We start from the raw sequence: 22359 nt of genomic DNA on the forward strand, positions 1-22359 counted from the left end.
ACGTCCTGTATAAACACTGCAGAAACACAGTAACATTAACTAATGTTAATGATATTATTCACGGGGTTTTAACCCTATAAAGCCAAGTGTATCATATTTGATACACAAGTTGTTGAGACCTCTACATCATCAGTCTGATATATTTTTTTCCTGAAAAACCTGATGTATACATGTGTTGGAGATTTAAAAAAACAACAACTGAGCAACAAATTGCACAAAAATACCAGATGTAGCAAAAATGATACAGGTTCATTGCTGGTGTGAAAACTTCATATCAGCAGATAAATATTTTTTTCTTGCATATTTGAATTAAATGTTAAAAGGAAAGTCTTAATAGGATAAAAATGTTCGGTTTTATGTTTTTGTTAGTTCAAGAAAAACAAACTGTGAGCAACAAATTGTACAAAAAGACCTGATGTATCAAATATGATACAAATTAGAATTCATATATGCAAATTGATTTCTTTTTTTTTTGTCAGCAGGTTCAATAAATACTCAAGTTTTTAAAAAATATAATTTTCTGGCAATTATTTCATGGTTCAGGCTTTATAGGGTTAAGTAAGTGGTCTGTAATAAAGGACTATTACATATTGAGTCAATAAATGTCAGAACATTAAAGCAAAACAACAACTTTCCTCATGTCTGTCCATCGCTGTGATGTGACGTAGAGCTACGTAGCTGTCATTAGCATTAGCATGTTAGCTTAAACTTGAACTCACCTGTCCAGGTTCTGCTGCATGGCCACTGCATTCTGATCCGCCATGGTCGTAGAAAAGCAGAAAAAAGCCCAATGCTGACTCACTGTAGCTGTTGTTACAGGTAGAACATTAAAACGACACGCCTGTTGGTGTTCTGCAGCTGTTAGCTGGTTGCTAGCTAGCTAGCTGGGGCTAACTAGCTACTGCAGCTGTGGTTGCTAGCTAGCTGGGGCTAACTAGCTAGCTACATAGGCCTTTGTGTTGCTACGGGGAGTCAGCTGCTAACGAGCCAGTTATTGAGCGGTAAAGTGTTCCTCCGCGGCAGCTGCAGCCTAGAGAACATCTACCTGCTAACGAAGAACTAAATCAGATAATAAAACCTCCTTTATAACGGCTACGGTCCCGTTTCTCATCAATATTATCGCTTTGGCGTGACCGCTTGACTCTCTGAGGTAACGCAGACTGCTGTGCGTGATGACGTCATCACAACAACGGCGTCGCAGCGTTGCACTTCCATGGGAAATGTAGTTTCATAATGCTTCCCCCCCTCTTATCAAGGCCGGATTAATTATAGGGGCAGAAATGAATTTTAGGGGTGATTTCTGTTTAAAATGAGCTGAGGACCAAAATGCTACTTAATTCTAGATTATTGATTTTTGTTTGTGTCTTGTCTTCCTCTGTGGTGGCTCTATCAGTTCAATAGATAGATAGATAGATATACTTTATTTATCCCAAGCTGGGAAATTACAGTGAAGCAGCAATATTACACACATAGACAATGACAATTAAATAAAAAGAACAACCTAGGCATACTTCAAGCAATAAAATATAAAAATACAATAAAAATACAATAAAATATAAAGTGTCTAAAGAAGGAGTATAAGGAGTAGAGTAGAAGGAGTAAAGAATACATCTGTGCTGCTAGGAATAAGTGTTGAATAAATAAATATTGGATGCTTTGAATGTTGAGGACACTTCCTTCCTATTTTTTTCTATCTTTTTGTACGATATCCTTGAGTGCCAAGAAGCCGCCCTCCTAATAAAATGTATTATTATTATTATTATTATTATAATCAATGTAGTGGGTCAATTTTGACAGATTATACTGATGCTGATGTGTTTTGTTTTCATAACATCATATGTGAGTGCGTGGCTTGACAAGAGGACATCATGGTGCATTTGTAGTTCTATGAGCGTTTTTCACATCTGTACATGAAAATGCACTTGATGACACTTAGTTATTGATGTATTGAGTGTATTAACTGTATATTACTGTAATTTATTTATATGTATTTTGCCAGATTGTGGTGATTCTGGGGTTGTGATGATGGGGCCCTTGAATATAGTTGCCCATGGTACAGCAAAGTGTTAATCTGGCCCTGCCTCTTATGACCAAAAATGCCAAATTAATGTTGTGATCCAGTCCAGGCAGATGTGTGACCGAGAGACCAGAGCTTCCTGAAGACAGACCCGTCATGAAGATGCACATCTGGCTGCAGAACACGTCTAACAGCGGTAAGATGTCTTTAATTAGCCTAAACTACATTAACATTAACAAACTACATTAATGGAACAAAGTATTACCACACACCTCCTCTGCTTGCCTTCATCTGGCTGCAAAAGTTATGTCACAGGAAGGTTTTCTGCTAAATCGATGTAAGCATAAAGTTATTAACTTACATAAATAATGCGCGTGCACGTGTGTGTGCACGCGTGTGAGAGCGATAGAGAGACTTTTGCTGTCAATCATCACTGTTTTTTATTGCTGCTTTAACGATTATTATTATGTAACCTAACCTTCCCTAGGTCATCTCTAAACATCAATGTTTGCCTTGTTTTGTTTTGTTGTTGTTTTTTTTATTACAGCATACAATAAAGAAGATAGATATTTGTTGACTAGCCACCGCATAGCCAGAAACTACAACTCCGGCAGCCTCCGCGGCATCATCCATGCGCCGCAGTCAATCAGCTGTTGAGGCAACTGCTGACTCTCTCGGCACCAGGGAAGCTCGTTTGTCATATCTGAAGCCAGACGAGGCCAACAGAAATATCTTTTATTTACAGAGTCCCAGAAAGGTGAAGGATAAAGGTAATATCAGACTCCACGTCACCAGAGGAGCGACACGCTGGGTGTGCATGCTTGTTTGACGTTTGTGTAGAAAAAGGGGGGACACACATATGGATTAAAGGGGATTCAAGGCAAGACAGCTCCATGACATGCATCGGATGAGGCATAGAGGATCTGCGCGATAAAGAGGCATTAGATGCAGTGAGTGTGTGTGTGAGGGCGGAGGTGACTGTGGGCTCATTCTGCTGCTTTATGACCTTGGAAGCGCAGCTCTTGGAGGAGAAGACTGGGATTAACTGGTGGGGTGTGAAGAATTACAATGCTGCTACTGCCATTACCTTAAAGTCCCACTAGTGACCCTGGCATCATGATCCGCCGAGTCATCTGGAGGGTTATTCTCACAGTGTCAGACTATTGGTTCATGTTGCTGAGAGGCCCAGTGCTGCTAGGTGTTAGCTCTCCTGCAGCAGGTTCAGAACCTCCACAAGAGCCTTGTGTTGTGTTATTGTGGCTCTTAATATATCATATTTTAATGCTGTATGGTGTGTATGATGTGTGGTTGTGCATTGCATGTGCTCCAGCTGACAGACAGGCTCAGTTGCTTCAGTGTAGCCCTGCAATGATCCAGCATATTCTGCTCTATTTACATGTTAGATGGTCCCGCACACTTGACTGTAATCATGTTGTAACTATATGGTTTTCTGAATGCAAAATGACCCTCCTGATAATGTTCCAGGGTGTGTTTGGAAATGGGACTTTGCAAGGCGTTGTCTCTGAAATGCAAAGCAAAGGAGACTTTTGCATGAAAGGTTCAATGTAAAGTGTCTAACTTTGAATATTAGACATAGAGTAGAGCTGCCAGTGAAGCCCAGCCTTGGTTTAACTTATTATAAATGCAGTTATACATGGCTACATGTTGGATCAATGCTGTGTCAATGCGGACATCGGGCAGAGTCCCTCTGCGCTATAATAATAAAACCCTTACTATAAACTAGATCATTCCTCTATGGACTTTTATACTGCGTGTACTCAACTTTATCCTATTTATTAAATATCTCTATTTTATGCATCGGGCTGAAATATTATAAGGCTACCATATGTTTTATTCTAAGGGGAAGGTTTTGCCGGTACATGAGACATCTTTGCAGTGTAATAAAGCGCTTCAGGTGCGTCATGTTCCCCTGCATAAAGAGGGGCGAAGTGAGCCTTTTTTAGAGGAATTAATTTTAGTTGTTTTTTTTATAAGTTTCTTTTTTTAAAACCGTGGTTTTGCCGAAGCGCCTGGGTCAAGGTAGACCTCTCCTGGTGAAGGACAGCTGTATTTACTGACGTATGTAAATGAACATAGGGGAGGTCCTTGGGCAGAAACACACTGAACCAGTTTCACATTGCAGCTCCGGAGTTCCTGCGTGGAAGGAAAAACGAGACGTGGCGAAATCTGGTGAATATCTGCAGCCATATGCTCCGTGTGTAATTTGTGGGATTTGTGAATCATTGTGCTCTAGTCTGTGGAAGTGTCTTTTCCTCTTCTCCTTTTCGGCTAAATGGGTGATCACGCAGTCGCTTTGCAGCCTTCTGGTCCCTCTAACATCAGATCCTTGTCGGAGTTGTCCCTCTTCATCAGGTCCTGCTGCAGCAGCCCCGCCGGCCCGGCTTATTACCACCATCATAATAATAATAATAATAATAATAATAATAATAACTGCTCGTCTCTGTTTCCCCTCGTTGCAGCTCAGCAAACCATGCAGGATGATTTACTGATGGACAAAAACAAAGCCCAGCCTCATCATCAGCAAGACCCGACGCAAGCAGACCCTCCTCCCTCCACCCCGACCCCGACCCCGTCATCGGAGCCCTCTTCCTCTTCCTCGGAGCCGGAGAGCCCGTCTAGCGGCATCCACCCCGCGGCTTCAGCGCCGAGCAGCAGCGGCAGCAGCAGCAGCAGCAGCAGCGGCAGCAGCAAGGACAAAGTGCCCATGGAGTCTCCCATCCTGCCCGGGTTGAGCTTCCACCACCAGCCGCAGGAGACCGGCGGCCCCCTCTCCTCCCCGTCCTCCTCTTTTGGGAGCACCTGGTCCACGGGGACCACGAACGCAGTGGACGACAGCTTTTTCCAGGGAATACCGTCAGTGAACGGGACCATGCTGTTCCAGAACTTCCCCCACCATGTCAACCCGGTCTTCGGGGGCAATTTCTCCCCGCAGATCGGCCTGCAGGCCCCCCAGTCCCAGCAGCACCAACAGCACCAACAGCCAGCCCAGCAGCAGCAGCAGCAGCAGGTCCAGCAGCAGGTCCAGCAGGTCCAGCAGCAGGTCCAGCAGCAGGTCCAGCAGGTCCAGCAGCAGGTCCAGCAGCAGGTCCAGCAGGTCCAGCAGCAGGTCCAGCAGCCCCAGCAGAGGAGGTCCCCGGTCAGCCCCAGCCAGGGCCCCTTCCCCCAGAGGAACGCTTATCAGACCATCATGAACAACAGCAAACAAGGCTCCTCGTCGTCTTCTTCTTCTGCCTCATCGTCCGCTTGGAATAATCACCAGAACGCCGCGTGGAGCACCGCCTCCAACCCCTGGAGCGGGCTGCAGGCGGGCCGGGACCCGCGCAGGGCGGTGGGCGTCGGGGTCGGGGTCGGGGTCGGAGTCGGCGTCGGGGTGCCGTCCCCCCTCAACCCCATCTCCCCCATGAAAAAGCCCTATACCAGCAATGTTATAGCACCCCCAAAGTTCCCCAGACCCGGTCCCCTGACCCCCAAACCCTGGATGGAGGACAGCGCCTTCAGGACTGACAACAGCAACAACATACTGCCTTTCCAGGTAAATCCACCAGGCTGACAGGCCTCTTATTATTATTATTATTATTATTATTATTATTATTATTATTATTGCTTTAAATGTGACATGATGTCAGTTTTACCCTGACAGTCGACCTGTCAACAATATCAAGATATAAGCATGATTGTTTTCTATATTCTATACTCTAATATTCAGGGGAAACCATATCAGTGCCCGAGATAAAAACAGGCCTAGAGAGAAGTAGGCTAGCCGAGGATAAGGTCACCCTGAAGTCATCACCACCACACATTCATTATAGCTCTGGATATTATAACATAGTGGCTGTTTATGTCATAGTCGACTGGAAAAATAATAATTAAGACACCGTTTATCGCATAATCCATACGCATTGTGTGATTAGCCTATAGGTCACCATGCATACATTAGGAGGCAATTTCATAAATGTTTTAATTAATTTCGACAATTCAGCATTAAAGTCTATTATTGTTCATGTTCGCTGTGACTAATGTGGTTTAGTTGAACTGACAAATGGCCAGATGACGGTTTGCCGGTCAACATGTCCATCAGTGCTGTCAGATTGTGTGATGAAGGTCAAAAAACCGACAGAGACAGTGAGTCCTTGAAGTGTTACTCATCGATCTCTGCTATTTTTATCACTCAGAGACAAACAACAGCGAGTCCTTTGGTAGAAACAGTCGCTGAGCACCATGTATTTACTCTAAATGGTTAAATTCTCACTGCCAGCTCACTCTGTGGGGTTTAAAGGACACATGACGCATTCAGGTGCGGCTCGTAACCTTCTAAATTCAGATCGACAGGACTGATTTCACCCTAAATGATCAGGAAGACTTTTTTAGTTTTCAGTGACTTATCTAATACACACAGTTCTGTAAGCTGCAAGCTGAAATAATGTTTAGTAAATAGGAGAAATCAACCACAAGTCATTGGAGTTCTTAATGTATACTAATAACTAATACTATAACTGTGATTATAATGTGTCAGTCTAACGGAGCGTTATAACACAGTCCCATTGCTCTCCTCTCCTTATCTAGGAGAGAATTATTTATTTTACTTTTAGTATTTTACAGATCGTGCGTCGTTCATTTGCGCTCTCTTCATAATTACAATATTTCGGACAGTACCTGAAGGCTACATCAATACTCGCATTTGATTGGATGTGGCCCAATAATGGGCGGGGTTTTAATCTGAGGTTGAGACGGGAAGCAGGTCCAACCAGGAAAGTCAAGTTTTTTTGCCATTTACAGTAAGAAAATTCCAATGTTGACTTGTTATTGTGAGTTTACACAGATTATTTTACATGACGTTGATATACAGTAATAGAAAAAGTTATTAGATGACCCTTGTTTTCTTCAATTTCTTGTTAATTTTAATGCCTGGTACAACTAAAGGTACATTTGTGTGGACAAATATAATAACAACAAAAATAGCTAATAAGAGTTTAATTTAAGAGCTGATATTTAGACATTTTCCATGGTTTTATTGATAATGATTTTGGTTATTATCAAGAAAACCACCTTTTATAAGCTATTTTTTGTTGTTATCACTATGTTTGTGTACCTTTAAATGTACCTTTAGTTGCACCAGGCATTAAAATGGACAAAAAATTGAAGAAAACAATGGTTTAATACTTTTTTCCATAACCTTTATGTTTGTGTTTCTGCTGTAAGAAAACTGCACAACCGTGATACAACCACATACAAAATGAGTTGTGTACAGTAGCACAAATAAATGTGAATATTCATATTAACAGGGGATTTTCACAGTGTTGTTACCTACTTCTTGGCCCATAAATTAGAATCCACAGGACACATTTATAATAAACAGCACCGTCATGTGAGTCGGCCGTCCTGTCTTCACTGTAAAAAATGTTTGTAGAAATTACAGTAAAACTGTCAAATTACATCAGAAATAGGTCGTAAAATTAAACATTGTACATCACCCTAGTAGATACTTTTAAGTACTGTAAATCAAAGAATAGTATAAAACTTTAAATTCTACCGCCATAAACTGTAGAAAACACACTGTAAAAAATATACATTTTTCATGTAAAGTTAATGGAGAAATAATGAAACAATTATCCTAAAAGTAATGGGATTATTCAGTATAAATTACAGTTTTTGCTGATATTTATATTTACATACGCTCACTGTGTTTTTTACGGTGATGTTCTGGCAACCACAGCTGCCGGTATTTTACTGTAAATTAAACAGATTTTTTTTTACAGTGTTGATTGACATGTCTGATTCCAGAGTACAGTCCCAATACTGTATGGATTTATCACATGGCTAGTCATGTGTTCCCCCTATGTTTAGATATGCTGCCTGACAAACAAGCCAACATGTAAAATAAGCCGACTGAATCCCCCCCCCCCTCTTTAAGTGAGCGGCCTACTTAAAAAAGGAGCACTTGTTCACCCAATCAAAGCAAAGACTCTTGAGAACGGAGCACCAGCCAAAATATTAACCTGTTGCTGCAGAGAGAGCTGCGTGTGCAGACGAGACGCAGCCGGCGAGGGTGAAATTCCAAACGCCTTGAAACGTATATCGCCTTCTGAGGAGATAATGAGTGTGTGTGTCAGTCAGGCCTCCCCAGGCTTTATTACACCGTTTCCTCTATCTGTTTTCCCCTGACTTGGCCAGCTCACAGCTCCAGTTATCACCAGGGGACAAGGTCAAGGGGCCACAGAGTCCACTGGTTACTGAAAGATGAAATAGTCATCGACGGTTAGTGTGGTCAAGAGCTGCCAGATAGTTATTATCACATGACATCATGAGGGTTAAAGTGATTATCCAGTTATTATTCAGAGGTCCAGCCGGAGAACCTGACGTTTTTTTTCGGAGGGCGTAGCGGACTCATTTTGAGAGTATACTATACTACTATACTATACTATAATACTACTATATTAAAAGGAAACTTTTAATTAAATTGAAACTTTAAGATCTAAGGAATCTATAGACCCCAAGCATGTCAGGATACCATGTCGGGAAGTTGTCGAAAAAACGCTGCAAAATTAGGCTATTTTGGCGATTTTCAAAGCGGTCATGTGACCTCTGACGTCACGCTATTTCAATGAAAATAAGCTCTCTGTGTTCCCTCTGTTTTGCAGCATTTCTCATACCAAAGCAGACCCGAAATGATGAATTAATTGATAGAAAATTAATCTGCAGTTATTCTGATAATGTTATTTGTGTTATTTGAGTCGAGCAAAAGTTACATTTTAGTTTTTAAGCTAACTATTTTCTGGTATCTGCCTCCTAACCACTTACCATTCAGGGTCCTTTTTTTTTGGAGAATTTTACTACTACTACTTGACATTTGTACTACATGAGAAAAACTATGTGGATTTTGCCTTAAATTGCATGTAATCAGCATAAACACAGAGGGAACACAGAGAGCATATTTTCATAGAAATAGCATGACGTCAGAGGTCACATGACCGCTTTGAAAATCGCCAAAATAGCCTAATTTTGCAGCGTTTTTTTTCGACAACTTCCCGACATGGTATCCTGACATTCTTGGGGTCTATAGATTCCTTAGATCTTCTAGTTTTATATAATATCTATACTACTATATATATATAGTATAGTATAAATAAATCAAAATGAAACGCTACGCCCTCTGGAAAAAAACGGCAGGTTCTCCGGCTGGACCTCTGAATAATAACTGGATAAAAGCGCAATATATCATTTTTTATGCTGTTGTGAAGTAGCGTGGGATCATGGGAGTTGTTGTCTTCACCATCATTGACGTCATTGTTTTCAGCTTCTCCAGGTTGAGGATATCTTCAGTGTTCATCCTCTAAGATGTTTTTACTGGTAGCAGAATTATCTGCAGAGGTCTCTTCCTCTCCAAGACAAACAGATCTGATGATTAAACCCAGTAAACACACTAAATAAAGTAGTTTCACTTTAAAAATTATTATTTCTCCAATGGTGTTCAGTGGACAGCTGCTGCTAAAGTCCCTGATAACTTTAGTTCCAGACACCCAATGACAAAAATCCTTCATTTGGTTAATATACATGTAAAAAATGGCCGAAGTGTATCATAAAAAGGTGGCTTAAAACTAAATAAAATCAGCTTCTGCAGACAACAAATTAAAACGCACCGTTACCTTGATTAAATTCAAATCTCTCTAGGTTTGAAATTTGTTGGAAATGTTTGATATACAGCAGGTATACAAGATTTCTGCTATATGCATTTTGTAGTGGGGGCCCTGAAATACATTGTTTTCCCATTTGCTAAGCGTTATGGTAAGAACGTGCCTTCAAAATAAAAGAAAACACATGTAGCCTTCAAAATAAGAGCACATGGATGTGTTAGCAGAGTCCAACACAGAATTTACAAGCAGACTGTCAAAATAAGAGCCTTAGATAAAACAGAAGAACCCTCTCCTTTTACAATAATTCATTAAAATATGCAATGATTAGGATGGAATAGTGGCATAAGAATGTGCGAGAGGCCACCAAGTTTAAGCTTTTATAGAAAAAAATATCATCTTATTATCGTCTCAGAAAATCCTGTTATAAACACTGGTTCTAAAGCTTGTTTTGCAGTTCAGTGTCATATTTACTTTCTGAATTGCTGATTGATTTTTACACGCACATGGAAAAAAATCCTCGAGGAAACATTGGAATACAACACAGAATATATAAAATAGGTTTAGTCATTTTATGCCTTTCTTCCCCAGGCTTCTTGATAGATAACATTTATGTGTAAATTCTAAATCCCTAATACAATCAGATATATAGCTTCTACCAGGGGTCGGCAACCTTTATGGGCAAAAGAGCCACTGTTACCGAAAAAAGGGAAAAAATGTCAGAATAGAGCCGCAAACCTTATTTTAAGCCTTGAAATGACGATAAAACAGCTAAGTCTATACTAGCCTACCAGCTTTACTAATAGGTCATAATGAGCATTTATTAATATGATTTAGTCAGAAAGGAGTGAGAACCAAAGTGCAAATGAGAGGCTGGACACTGAAGAAATATCTCCGGAGATTTGGAATCAAAAGCAATTCCAGCGAAGGGAAACTTAAAACTAGACTTGAAGTTGGCAACATTTAGAGGTTAAGCTGCCGTGCTGTAGACTTTCATAAGATATAAAACTAAAGAAAAAAATATGTTTTAATCCTGTCTGTAAGCTGAACCCCTGGCTTATACCAATAAGTGCTTGTAGAACCTGATAATGTAATAAATATCCGATAATGTAATAACTTCCCGATAATGTAATAAAAATCTGCACTTGAGTCCGTTGAAAATGTAATAAAACCTGATAATGTAATAACTTCATGATAATGTAATAAAGTGCATTTCCCAATAATGTAATAGACTTTTTACCAATAATGTAATAAAGTATAACACCAAGCACCTTTAGATTTCAAGAAGCTGTTGAATAATTCGTTGTTATGGATACCTCGTTGGTGAAAAACGGATGAACGGGTCAAAAGTTACTAAACATTCAACTTTGAACTGTTATTACAATATTGGGGAATTATTACATTATCAGGACTTGGGAAATGAAGGCTAACCTGATAATGTAATAACCTCCATTAATGGTATACTTTATTACATTATTGGTAAAAAGTGTATTACATTATTGGGAAATGCACTTTATTACATTATCGGGAAGTTATTACATTATCAGGTTTTATTACATTTTCAATGGACTCAAGTGCAGATTTTTATTACATTATCGGGGTTATTACATTATCAGGTTCTACAGTGCTTGTAATCATGTATCTGTGTCTGCAGGCATTTTCTGCTGTTGTAGAATAATAACTGTTTGACATAGAGGGCATTTTCAAGGGCTTATTATGGTCGACTTCAGTGATGCAATCTTGGCTGCAGCTCACACTTAGCTGTTTAGCAATTACACCCATAATTGGAGAAGAGTTATCACCAGGACGTAAGGTCAGGGTGCCACATGTCAACCGCTCTGTTTACTGAAGTGAAACTCAGGCAAAAAAACGCTGAGCCGAGCAGCCGAGCAGCAGGAACGCACCACAGTCCCACCGTCATGAGTTCAGCTGCTGGGACTGGTTGTCATGCTGTAGATCTCACTGTTCTCCAGGTTGGCTGATGTTTTGGGTTCCATGTGCTCTGATATGTGCTCGTACTCGCCTGCTGCGTTTTTGTTTTTTAAACTTTCTTTTTATTGATTTTTCAGTGAAAAAACAAAACACAAACATATAATTATACGCACAGAACAGGAACATCAGACAGGGTCATCCACAGCAAAACACAATGGCAGCATTTGTTCTAAACAAAGGGCTGGCAGTGATGTTGTATTTTTTCTTAATTGTATCTTGTTTGAATATGTATTTTGTATATTGTACGTTTTTGTTTGTTTGTTTTTTGTTTCTTAATTCTCTGCTTTTTTTACATCACGGCCAGGGGACTTCAGATGCAAACTAGCCTTCTGGCTAACTCTGGCTTTTTTAACCATGTGTAATCATGTGTTTTCTGAAATTGCACTGTCCCCTTTTAAATAAACTAATAATAATAATAATAGAATTCAGGCTGATGAATCAGGTCTAGGGGCTTTAAGGAACCCACTGTTCTCTAGTCTCTCTCGGTCCACAGTCACACAAAATACCTTCGTCTGTGCTGTCCACAAGGTCACCGGTACAAAAAATAAAATAATATAAAACCCCACAACAAGCGGAAATGGAATATATGTATATATATATATATATATATATATATATATATAATTACACAAAAATTAACGCGTTAAAAAAATTGGTGCATTTTAATCGCACTTATTTTTGCAGCGCGGAACGTTTCTCCCTGGATGAGTTTCAGGAGGAGCGATTATACTGGAGCACCAACTAGCGTTGATGAGTTGAGACAACAACAAACCACAGTGAACATGAAGGAAGAAGCTGATGAGACCTTTGGTTGGCCCCGTGGATGATGGGACATTTAGTTACTAAAAACCAACGGATGGAAGCGTCCATAAGAGCATGGTTGTGTTGCTAGGCAACAAGGAATTCACATATCACCATAGCAGCACATCCAGCCTCAAGCATCACCTCAATGCTAAACATATAGCAGCTAGCGGCTAGTGTGCTAGCTAGCGTGGATTGTGTTTTACTTCAAAAACCAAAGTATTCTAGTTTACAGAAGGTCTACCTACCTATAGGCTACCTGGATTTATCAAATGTTCTATATTTATAAATATGCTATTGCTACACTTAATGGCAAAAATGCACTGGTCTGTTGGACTTGAACAAAAATAAACAATATTTTTGTTGCTTAAGCTTATGTATTCAGTCATTATTCAATGGTATACTAAAAATCCATGTGAAAAAAATGACTTCTCACTGTTCTCAGGTCAGATATTTATATGCAATTAAAATGCGATTAATTTAGATTAATTAATTACAAATCCTCTAATTAATTAGATTAATTTTTTTAATCGAGTCCCGGCCCTAATATTTATACTAGGGGAGAAACGCTCCTGACCCAGGGGAAAAATACATATGTAGTCCCTCCGTTTCCTCCAGTGTTGGTTACCTTTTTCAGTTTTGTATCTCAGGGAAATGTTAACCTGCCGGCCGCTGCTTTAAGGCGGAGGAATGTGAGGAATTCAACTTAACATGTCAGCGTGAGGCTTAAGACGCAAAGTCACATGAGCTTCTCAGGAGACACCCTGATTCTAAATGACATCTGTGGCAACGATTGTGTGGTCCTCTGTGATCGTAATCACATCGTATCAGATCAAGAAGTCGGAAAGTTGGAAGGCAGACAGACAGGTTGAGTGTCAGTCTGAGGCTGTCTGGTGCTCATGCAACAGGGCAGAAATATCAGATAGGATAAACATTTTATATGAACTCTTTGGGTTCCTTTGACTGTTTCTGTGCACTTTTTCCAATTGATTATAGATTTTGTGGCAGTGAAGTGTTGGCCAACCTGGAGGTTAACTTCTCCCTGGTTCCCTTGACATAAAGCCAATGGGATTTTTCCACTGGATTATTTGGATTTTTTCAGATAATACGCTCATAAGTTTATGATACTTACCAGGGCTGTCACAATATTAGATTTTCACAGCATGATTAATGTGGAGGGAAATAATTAACAAGTCGTGGTATTAAAGCCAATTAATTAAACTCAAAATATGTAAAAAATAAATAAATACAATAAACAATAACAATTAGAACAATATTTTGAGGTTGTATGCTGTGCACGGGGGGGTCGATACTTTTGAAAATGAATATCGTATCCGGATACGTTTTAGCATCGATACTAAACGTGTTTACTGATGTATTTTATGTCGTAAAACAGAACGTGTAAATCTCTTGAGCTTGTCTTCACCACAGAGCTTATTTAAGTTATCTAGCAAAAGCCCCACTCTTTATGATACGAAGGAACTGGTAGCACTTTAATAATAGTAAAAAAAATTAACAGCTGCTTGCAGTTTATAAAGGGGAAAAAAACAATAGATGATAAATCCCTCATCTGCCTCTGAACCTGGCATCCCTTCACCTCACTGAGCAGCCTTTTCTCATTAAAAACAGGTATTCAGCCATATTTGAAATGCTTCAAAAGTCTGTTTCTTATCACGATCTCCCTCATAAACACTTTTCTATCTTGTTTATGTGTTCTGAGGAAAGATGAGCTGCAGCGTAGTCAAGATACACTGCAAAAAAGCCTGCTTGTATTTTTTGGCCTAAAACAGGAAACTTGGAAATATAAATTATTGACATTTAGGGCAATAATGTAAGTTAGCACAACAAAGGAAGTCAGTTGTCTGCTCAAAAACAAGTTGGTGAGTTGTTGTTACTTATATCTTTAAGTTGGGGTTCACAACAAGGGACAATAGTTCTGATAACTCTTATTTCTTTGTTGGGAAAGCGGTTAAATTCGGTCATTAGCGAAAGCTAGCGGCTAACTGATGCTAGCGGCTAACTGATGCTAGCGGCCCTGCTTGTTACAGCTACAAGAGTAGCCATTAGCGTATCAATGCTAACTCTAAATTGTGGTCGCAACATTAGCTGACATTTCATAGCGGCGTTACAATCGTCAAATTGCAGAAGTTAGCAGAAGTTAGGATTCAAAGTTATTAGAATGTTAAATTATAAGTTAGTACAACTTACAGTTGAGTTGACAGAAATCTGAATTCAGAGTTGAGCAAACTCAAAAACAAAACTTAAAATATTTAGTTTATTGTCAAACTTAAAATTTTATCGAAGTTTGTTGCCTTGAGTTTTTGAGTTGACCCAACTTTTCTTTATTTGCAGTGCAGCTGAACTTGTGCTCCACACTTTAGGATTCCTGTGTGCTGTTTAAACTGAACAGTGTGTTTGCATAATGATCTTTAGCTGGTTTGACTCTGCAGCTCTGCAGCTCTGCAGCCCTCCAACCGTCACGGTGCTCATCCACATGTGTCAGAGAGGAGGGGAGGGGGAGAAAACTACCAGCTCAGCGTTTTAAGTGTTTACCGTTTGTACCAAGTGGGCAGATTTTTATCTACGTGGCGCTGTCGGGTCCAGAGTGGAAGGGAATAACACTTTTGAATGCTCAGCCGAATGGGCAACAATAGCTGTGGTGTGCAAACAATGTGGCCCCGGCTCGGGCAGCGGAACACAGGACACAGCTGCCAAGGCTGCAGCCTCCAGCTCCGGTTAGATTTACCTTTGGCACACATGACATTCTCATAAATTCATTCACACACACAGCGGGCGTCTAAATGTTTCATCAGCGGCGAGCGCTTGACCTCGAGGTGTTTGATGTCGTATCGATCGTCCAGTTCTCGACTCAGTTGGAGCGATCTGCAGAACCTGACAGGAGCGGGAAATTAGTCTGGAGAGGTTGTAAATCACCAGATAAAAATACATTTCAAATGATGGAAAGAGTCCCTTTTATTGGATCCAGAGCTTCAGATCGTGATTATTTTCTTTTGAATAATCTGTCAAGTCATTTCTCTATTATTGTATTTATCCCTTGGTCTGGGAAATATCAGAACATCGTGAAAAGTGTCCCCTTTAAGTTCCCGGAACCCAATAGATCACCGGATGACTAAAATCCTTCATTTGGTTAATATCCATAGTAAAAATGACCAAGATCTAAAAAAAAAAAGTAGATAACAAAAATGTGGCTTAAAACTGAATAAAATTCTATTTATGACAGCTTCTGTCTAATTTCTGAAATATCAGAAAATCCTGAAAATCCTGAAAAGTGTCCCCTTTAAGTTCCTGGAGCCCAATAGATCACCCAATGACTAAAATCCGGATCCGGATGACTAAAATCCTTCATTTGGTTGATATCCATAGTAAAAACGACCAAGATCTTTAAAAAGTAGATCACAAAAATGTGGAAAAAACTGAATAAAAAATTCTATTTATGACAGATTCTGTCTAATTTCTGAAATATCAGAAAATTGTGAAATGTGTCCCCTTTAAGTTCCCAGAACCCAATATATCAATATATATAATGACTGAAATCCTTCATTTGGTTAATATCCATAGTAAAAACGACCAAGATCTAAAAAAGTACACAAAATATCGTCACAAGGGCCACAATTGGCCCGCGGGCCGCGAGTTTGAGGCCCCTGATTAAGAGGCTGGGAACCGCTGTCATAAAGGGCTGTGAAGACCAGCAGATATTAACATTTAAGAAGCTTAAACCAGAGAATTTACACTTTTTATCCAGTAATAACAGTAATAACAGTTTATCCAGTAATCTGATAATTGGCCAATAGTTCTAGTTTGATCCTCTTCAGTTGTTCGTTTGATCAAAATGTCCAAACGATGATTCATGAGCAGAGAGAGGAGTTCCTCAACAGTTATGAGGAGCCCAAGGACTAACTGTTTTCCATTTAATTTGCACTTCTGTTGAAAATCGGTGCTAAATTATAGAAAATCCTGACAGATGTGTCTCCCCGGGGCGGTCTGTGCTGTGATTGTAGCTTTTTGACATGAAAAGTAGATTCATATCTCAGCTGTTTCCACCGTCGTCCCCGGGGCTGAGACATGCCTCCTTTACCTGTTCTCACCTCTAGTGCCAGATCCTTCATTTATTTTTACTCCAGATTAGTGGAGAATGTATCCCACGCTGTCTCCACAATAACAGGAGCTGTTGATACATGCAGGTTGTTGCCAGTAATCTGCCCTTGAGCAAGCAAGCAGGATTTCAACAGCAAGGCGACACGTTGCAACTTAAAGGTTGCCAGTTTTAGAACAACATGTCCTTCGTACGTGTTGCTTCTCCTTCTGATGCTGGCTCACAGTAGGTCTCATCATTTATGTAATCTTTTTTAATATTAACAGCACACAAAATGAGTTTACAAGAGCATTTATATTCATTGTGTTTAACCCATTCAGGCCTAAAACGGCTGGACAAACTGCCTGTAAAACCTCTGGGAGATTTTAAAATCAGCCCCTAAAACCTGAAGTTTCTCTGTAAATCCAACAGAAGTGTCAACTCTTCTACTAAATAATAGATTTTTCAGCCTCTGTAGCAGATAGAAATGAAATTCATAAAGTATGTGATAGCTTATAGCTGTTATATCTGAGCTCCCTCCGCTATAGTCGTCTTCACCATGATTTATAAGTTCTGGAAAAGTCCCATGATGCATTGCGACACTCCCACATGGATTCTGATGCATTGCATTGGCCAAGAGACCGAAAAAAGGTGGAAAAAACGGATTGAAATTGATAAATGGGTTTAAATTTAGCCGTGTAACAAAAAATAAGCGTTTAGAAATTAGCTACTTTTCCACATTTCTGTTTCCAGTCACAGCCACATGTTGGAGAAGTCACTTCCTGTCACAGTCACATGACCACCACACCAGGTGTTGAGTTTACGTCACTTAGAGATTTAATGAGTTAATGTGAAGCATAAAGCTGAATATGGGAGATTCTAGAAGATTTAAAGTGTTTGTTACACGGTGTCACCATAGGTTCCTATGGGTTAAAATTGCTGATTGATATTTACACACACACACACACCATCCCGTGCTGAAAAAAATCCTAGAGGAAACACTGGAACTGCAGCATCATGTGTTATATACAGTTCATATAAATGATCCTTTCCCTTACAACAGTTTTTTTTTTTCAAAACTTTATTTATTGAGTTTTTTCCAAAAAGTAATACACAATGAACACAACAACGGACAAACAGTCATAAAACTCCATCCCTCCCTCTCATAACCAACAGTAGGAAAACAAATACTTGAGTTAATAAAAATAAAAAATAAATAAAAGAAATGTATTTATCAATAAATAATAATAATAATAATAATAATAATAATAATAAATAGATTAAATTAAATCATATTAGTAAATAAATAAAATAAAAAAAATCTATTGAAAAATGGTAATAAAAAACAATAATAAAACAATAATACACAATCATAATAATAATGAAAGTATACATAATTCAAATTAATCAAATTAATTAATTAAATAACAACAATAATAATAATAATAAAATAAAATAAAATGGACAGTTTTAAGGCAGAGTTATAAAATGTGGTTACCATCCTATTTCTCTCTCCCAGTTAATTCATAACCATAGTAAATGTAAATGTGTAACTGTATTCTGTGTTTGCTGCCTCTTGGCCAGGGCTCCCTTGAAAAAGAGGTTCTTAATCTCAATGGGATATTCCCTGGTTAAATAAAGGTTAAAGAAAAATAAAAAAATAGTCCTCTAGCTGTGGTACGACTGTTAGTAGTTGTGACTGCAGCAGCCTTAAAGTGAACCTGTCTTTATGTTCTATATGCTATTCTATATTCTTTATGTTCTTTATGTTCTCTGCTCTGTGCTGACTCCAGTCCTAATCCTAACCCTCTTCCTGTTTTCTGTGTTGCAGGACCGGAATCGGCCCTTTGATGCATTTAGCTTGCACTCTTTGGAGAATTCCTTAATGGATATGATAAGGACTGACCATGACAAAGGTAAACCACACCCTGCCGGTGGCCCACCAATGACTATCGCTGATATTATATGGAGGAATCATTTTGCAGGTTAGGAATATTCATACGTCCACGCTTACAGTATTTGGGTTGTTTTTTTGTTTTGTTTTTTTTGCTTCATGGGCATATAATCATCTCTGGGTACATTTGTTTTTTTCTTTTTTGCTCTATTTGCCAATCTCTTAACCAATCCAGTCAAATCATCATGTTTTGTTTTGAAATTGAATAATTATTAACATTTTGAGCCTTACCTGCAAAATCTCACATACTGCTGTTTTTGTGTGTGTTTCTGTGTGTTTCTATGTGTCTGTGTGTGTGTGTGCACGTGTGTTCTTGTTCTTCCTACATAATGAGGGCCGGAACGCGTTTTTAACTAACAGAGTGAGGACATTTCAGCTGGTCCTCACTTCTTTTAAGGCTTGTTTGAAAGTTCAGACTTGGTAATTCACTATTCCAATGAGGGCCCTCACAAAGATAGAAGTACAACTGTGTGTGTGTGTGTGTGTGTGTGTGTGTGTGTGTTCTTGTACTTCCTACATAGTGAGGACCAGAACACAATTTTAACCAACAGAGTGAGGACATTTTTGAGAAGTGAGGACATTTCAGCTGGTCCTCACTTCTTTAAAGGCTTCTTTGAAAGTTCAGACTTTGTTTAAGGGTTAAAGGTTACAATTAGGTGTGTGTGTGTGTGTGTGTGTGTGTGTGTGTGTGTGTGTGTGTGTGTGTGATGGACCAGATGTGCACTCAGGTGGTCGTACTTGCAAAATTGTCTTTCGCCCTCTCTTCTTCTTCTTTTCCAGCTTTCTGCTGATTTGTAGAGTGAATATATCGTTGGTATAAATGTTGAGGTGTGATTAAATGTATTTTTCATCAGTTTTTGAAAGTTTCTCCACTGCAGATTTGTACTTAAACGAATATTCTCCAGGGAATTAAAGAGAACTTATGAAACGATGAAAACAAGTTAAAAGATCTCTCTTCACTCCCTTTTAAGGCCGTCCGATGTATGTCAGGCCTTCTAAGCCAATATTTTTCTAGTGCAGGTCACGTGTCTATTGTAAAAACTTTGAGTCCCAGATGGGGCCCTGTCAGGTTGGGTGTAGGGTTTTTATATCCTCCCATCTTAACAATGGAAAGGTTGGTGGGAGGGGTCTATAATGAGCAGAGCATGTCGTTTCTCATGCGTGGAGTCTGTTTTCCCAATCTCGTGCTGAGCGAGCATTGTTCCAGTGAGATGGTCATCCTGGTGGCTTAGCTGGCTGTGAAGGTGTCGTAATGTCCTGCAGGGCTTCCCTTCCGTCTCATTGTTTATCAGAGCAGACAGAGGAGATACGCCTGATGTTCTGCTTGTTTACCGCTCTCGCCATCATGCAGACAGCGTGAGGCTGCAGAGCTGCTGAGCACAGAGCAGTTCCTCCCTGCTGCATGCTGCTCCCTGTCTGAGGAGCTCTATGAGCTGCTCCCTGTCTGAGGAGCTCTATGAGCTGCTCCCTGTCTGAGGAGCCCTATGAGCTGCTCCCTGTCTGAGGAGCCCTATGAGCTGCTCCCTGTCTGAGGAGCCCTATGAGCTGCTCCCTGTCTGAGGAGCCCTATGAGCTGCTCCCTGTCTGAGGAGCTCTATGAGCTGCTCCCTGTCTGAGGAGCCCTATGAGCTGCTCCCTGTCTGAGGAGCCCTATGAGCTGCTCCCTGTCTGAGGAGCTCTATGAGCTGCTCCCTGTCTGAGGAGCCCTATGAGCTGCTCCCTGTCTGAGGAGCTCTATGAGCTGCTCCCTGTCTGAGGAGCTCTATGAGCTGCTCCCTGTCTGAGGAGCTGCTCCCTGTCTGAGGAGCTCTATGAGCTGCTCCCTGTCTGAGGAGCTCTATGAGCTGCTCCCTGTCTGAGGAGCCCTATGAGCTGCTCCCTGTCTGAGGAGCTCTATGAGCTGCTTCATGCTTTAATCTGCTGCACCGAGCACGGCTGCTGGTGTTCTTTACCGGCTCGGAGGTCATTGAGATCAGAACAAACCTGTCTGCTACCTGATCCTGATTGTTGTAAAGCTTTGGGCTCTGGTCTGGTTTGGGTTTTCAGAGATAATTTGTTGAGAAATTCTTTTCAAACTTTTCAACCAATCGTCTACACCTACACCTACATGTCGAAGTGTCCTTGAGCAAGATACTGAACCCCAAATTGCTCCTGATGCTGCGTTCATCAGTGTGTGAATGAATTCCCAACGGTGGCAGGTGGCACCATTTAGGGTAGCCTCTGCCACCAGTATGAATGTGTGTGTGAAAGGGTGAATGAGCGCAGTCTGTAGTGTAAAGAGCTTTGAGTGGTCGCAAAGCCACTAGAAAAGCGATATACAAGTGCAGGTCCATTTACCTATCTGTTTCCATAAACAGAGAAAAAGTATAGTAAAATAGAGTATAGTAAATAGGGGGGCACGTTTTCAGTTCTGAATCAAACATTGAGGTGCCACGCTCCGCACCAAAGGACCAAAGTTTGCTCCGACCAAAAGAGGCCGTCTCGCAGCCTGAAAACAACTTTTTTTATAGTTCGGACCTTCGTATCAATGACAGGAAGGTTTTTTTTTCTTCTGCTCTTCTTCTTATTATTATTATCCCACACTCACCTTCTCTCCGGAAAAGACTTTGCCATAACTCGCAGGATTGCGAGCCGTTTCTTCCTCTCCTGACGACGGTGATACAGTTTTGAACACCAAGCTCTCTCACGTGTTGCTCATTAAGCTGCTGCTGGTAGCTAAAGACCAGCAGCAGTATTAGCACAGGTAAAAGGTGTCTGGCTGGATTAATTTAGTGTAAACACGTTAAGGAAGTAACTCTGAGGTCAGATGGTGGCCGGCCTAACAACGCAGCGTAACCAAAACAAAATGAACCAGGAAGTCCACAGGGAGATGACGTGTCCAGTAGAATTATCTTGTAAAGTCATTATTCCTTTTGCAGCGTGAAACAAAACCAACAGGACCAAATGTAGACAATGGAACAGAACACGGACCTTGGTTCAGACTTTCAGGTGTGAAAACATCTTATTCATGAATGGGACCAGCGTTAGCATTGTCAACTGGCGAGGGACGACCTGACGAACCGGAGTATCTCACAAAGAAAAGATCTACAATATTGATGATTGATATGGATATTTTCATGTGGAAACATTAGATTTTGAGCTCTCCTTCATCATTTGGTGCTCACTAAAAGATTCCTAATCTAGGTCAGTGTTTTTTAATTTAAACCTCCTTAGACCAGACGAGACAAAACCAAAAGAAAACATATTATGCTTTCCTTTTTCAGTGTGGCGTCCCACTCTGAGGACACGCCACCAGCGGAGAGCCACCAGTCAGCACTAATTAACCCAGTAGGCCCAGTTCTGCATTCCCAGCAGAACGGGTCCCTCCCATCACTGACATTACTCGCATACTTCCCATTGTGACTGAAATAGTTGTTTTTCTTTAAGTGTTTTATGAGTCCCTGTATGTGTTTGTCTACAGAAGCAGAAACACTCTTACTGTGATAGGAATAGAGAGGGGACCCGCCCAACCCAAGAGGGCGGGGCCAGATTCTCTCTTAGCGCTTGTTTGGAGAAGAGTCGGCTTCAAAGGGTGTGTGTGTGTGAGAGTGTGTGTGTGTGTGTGTGTGTGTGTGTGTGTGTGTGTGTGTGTGTGTGTGTGTGTGTGTGTGTGTGTGTGTGTGTGTGTGTGTGTGTGTGAGACACTTTATTCTCGCACTCCTCTCAAACTTTCTAAAAGCTCTTTCCTCCTGGGTGAGGGGCAGCGGGGACGTCTGAACAAACGGGCCCTTTCTGTGGAAACACACACACACACACACACACACATACAGGTCTGCATGTAGTTTCTGAACTGGGTCAGCTGAGCTCACATGTG

The 22359-nt window shown here is 40.5% G+C and overlaps 2 protein-coding genes across 6 annotated transcripts in view; one reads left to right on the top strand and one right to left on the bottom strand.

Moving 5' to 3' along the window:
• The window catches only part of marchf5 (membrane-associated ring finger (C3HC4) 5), a 53226-nt gene extending 52062 nt beyond the window's left edge, over window positions 1–1164 (bottom strand). The window contains exon 1 of the mRNA XM_059358895.1: window positions 720–1164. Within this exon, the coding sequence (XP_059214878.1) occupies window positions 720–763 (44 nt within the window). The 5' untranslated portion in view covers window positions 764–1164. The remainder of the gene's footprint in view (window positions 1–719) is intronic.
• Window positions 1165–2130: 966 nt separating this feature from the next.
• cpeb3 (cytoplasmic polyadenylation element binding protein 3) overlaps window positions 2131–22359 on the top strand; it is a 71535-nt gene continuing 51306 nt past the window's right edge. For 2 of the 5 annotated variants that reach the window (XM_059358884.1, XM_059358885.1), the window contains exons 1-2: window positions 5122–5570; window positions 18384–18468. In XM_059358884.1, the coding sequence (XP_059214867.1) occupies window positions 5226–5570; window positions 18384–18468 (430 nt within the window). In that variant the 5' untranslated portion in view covers window positions 5122–5225. Of the gene's footprint in view, window positions 2214–2633; window positions 2788–4070; window positions 4208–4497; window positions 5058–5121; window positions 5571–18383; window positions 18538–22359 lie in introns of those variants that run through there. The other 3 variants (XM_059358887.1, XM_059358888.1, XM_059358886.1) reach the window with 3 other exon arrangements.

Source organism: Centropristis striata, chromosome 20 (genome assembly GCF_030273125.1).
Source record: "Centropristis striata isolate RG_2023a ecotype Rhode Island chromosome 20, C.striata_1.0, whole genome shotgun sequence".
Classification (NCBI taxonomy): Eukaryota; Metazoa; Chordata; class Actinopteri; order Perciformes; family Serranidae; genus Centropristis; species Centropristis striata.